The sequence below is a fragment of the Phalaenopsis equestris genome, unplaced genomic scaffold (genome assembly GCF_001263595.1).
Source record: "Phalaenopsis equestris unplaced genomic scaffold, ASM126359v1 Scaffold000636, whole genome shotgun sequence".
Lineage (NCBI taxonomy): Eukaryota > Viridiplantae > Streptophyta > Magnoliopsida > Asparagales > Orchidaceae > Phalaenopsis > Phalaenopsis equestris.
Genome location: NW_018165076.1, coordinates 193,770 through 195,410, shown reverse-complemented (window position 1 = coordinate 195,410; position 1,641 = coordinate 193,770). Strand labels below are relative to the sequence as shown.

The 1,641-nt window shown below is 36.6% G+C and overlaps 1 protein-coding gene across 1 annotated transcript in view; it reads left to right on the top strand.

Annotated features, from left to right (window-relative positions):
• Positions 1-818: 818 nt before the first annotated feature.
• The window catches only part of LOC110030038 (serine carboxypeptidase-like 42), an 11,842-nt gene continuing 11,019 nt past the window's right edge, over positions 819-1,641 (top strand). Inside the window, exon 1 of the mRNA XM_020732576.1 lies at positions 819-1,192. Within this exon, the coding sequence (XP_020588235.1) occupies positions 946-1,192 (247 nt within the window). The 5' untranslated portion in view covers positions 819-945. The remainder of the gene's footprint in view (positions 1,193-1,641) is intronic.

Genomic DNA, 1,641 nt, shown 5'->3' with positions numbered 1-1,641 from the left:
TTTATATTTCGAGCTCAAAATATGTGTTCGTGTTCGGCTCGTTTGCTTAACGAGCCTAACACGAGCTGTTCACGAACAAAAAGTCCTTTTAACAGCCCTAATCACGTAGCCATAAGACGATAAGGATTTGAACAGGATTTAAAAATTAGTATTTATATTAAAACATCATTTGAATCTAATTTAATATTTTTTATTCTTCTTTCTTAATTAATACTTTTTATTGATTATAAATCTTTTGTAGCCTTGTATTTAATTAAACTTTTTAAAAATATTACAAAAAATTAATTGATTAGTAGTATTTCGAGCCAAAATGAGCTGAACGCGAACGAACGAATATTTATTTGTGTTGTTTGAGTTCGGCTCGTTAACTTAGCGAACGAGCCGAACACAAGTTGTTCGCGAACAACGAGCTGTTTTGACAACCTTAGCTATGATGCTATCTAGGGTGTAGATGCCGGTCCAGATGATCCTTCTTGTAATACACTGCAGTGTGGCCGCATTCAGACAGTCACGTAGTTTTTTATCTCATCGATAACATCAATCACGGATGATCTCACAAGTAAACTTCATTTATTCAAATTAATTCAAATTCTTTACATAATTAGAGAATATTAAAAAAAAAAAAGGTAATTTCATATGAAAGGAATCGTTTGTGAGTAGGGAAATTCGGTTCGTTCACATAACTCTGAATATAATAAAAAAACAATAATTTTCTAATTGCCATATAAATCAGAGGGGATGCCACGTGGAAAAATGTGGGCCCCAAGCTAATTATAGTAGTCGCTCTCCTCGAGCAGATGAAAAATCCCATCCTTATTCTGTCGAATTCTTCCCCATCACAATTCACCGCACCGGAGTTCACGTGCACTTAAAGCTCTTAACAGAATTCGCGGATAATTTCGCTCTACAAGGCGTCGGAATTCTAAGAGAAGCGAGACTGAAGAGATGAGAGGCTGGCAACTTTTGATTTCTATGGTGCTCTGTGCTTTAATGGCGGCGGATTGCATAGGCGTGAAGGCACGCCCAGTAGAGGATTTGGTGGTGGATCTTCCAGGACAGCCCCAGGTTGCTTTCAGGCAGTTTGCAGGTTATGTCGATGTGGACGATAAGACTGGAAAGAGTCTCTTCTACTACTTCGCTGAGGCCGAAAGAGAAGCCGGCAAGAAACCTCTCACTCTTTGGCTCAATGGAGGTATCTATGTTTTCTACCCTTTTTTTTGTGGTTATTGTCCTGATCGATTTTGGTTTGGTTGAAGATAGCGGAAACCCTAGCCGTAGCAAAATTGCAGGAAGTTTGAAAAAAAAAATTAGGGTTTGCGATAATGATATGATTCGGTTTTAAAATGACGGATTTGCGGATTTGAAGAGCTTGGTAATGGCTACTGTTTTATTCTTTTGGAAGAAAGTGCATGTGCTTCGAACAGCTCTGCAGAGAAAAAGCATGTGATTTGGAATCTCGAATCGGGCTTTTTGGAATCAAGCTTTTTTTCAAAACTCATTTCTATATTTTGATTTTATGATACGAGTGCGTTTCACCTTTTTTTTTTTAATAAAGTGTTGAAACTTTTTACCAAAACCTTAATTTTAAATTTTATTTTATCAAATTTTTGCCTGACCCTCAAATGTTTAATATATATATAT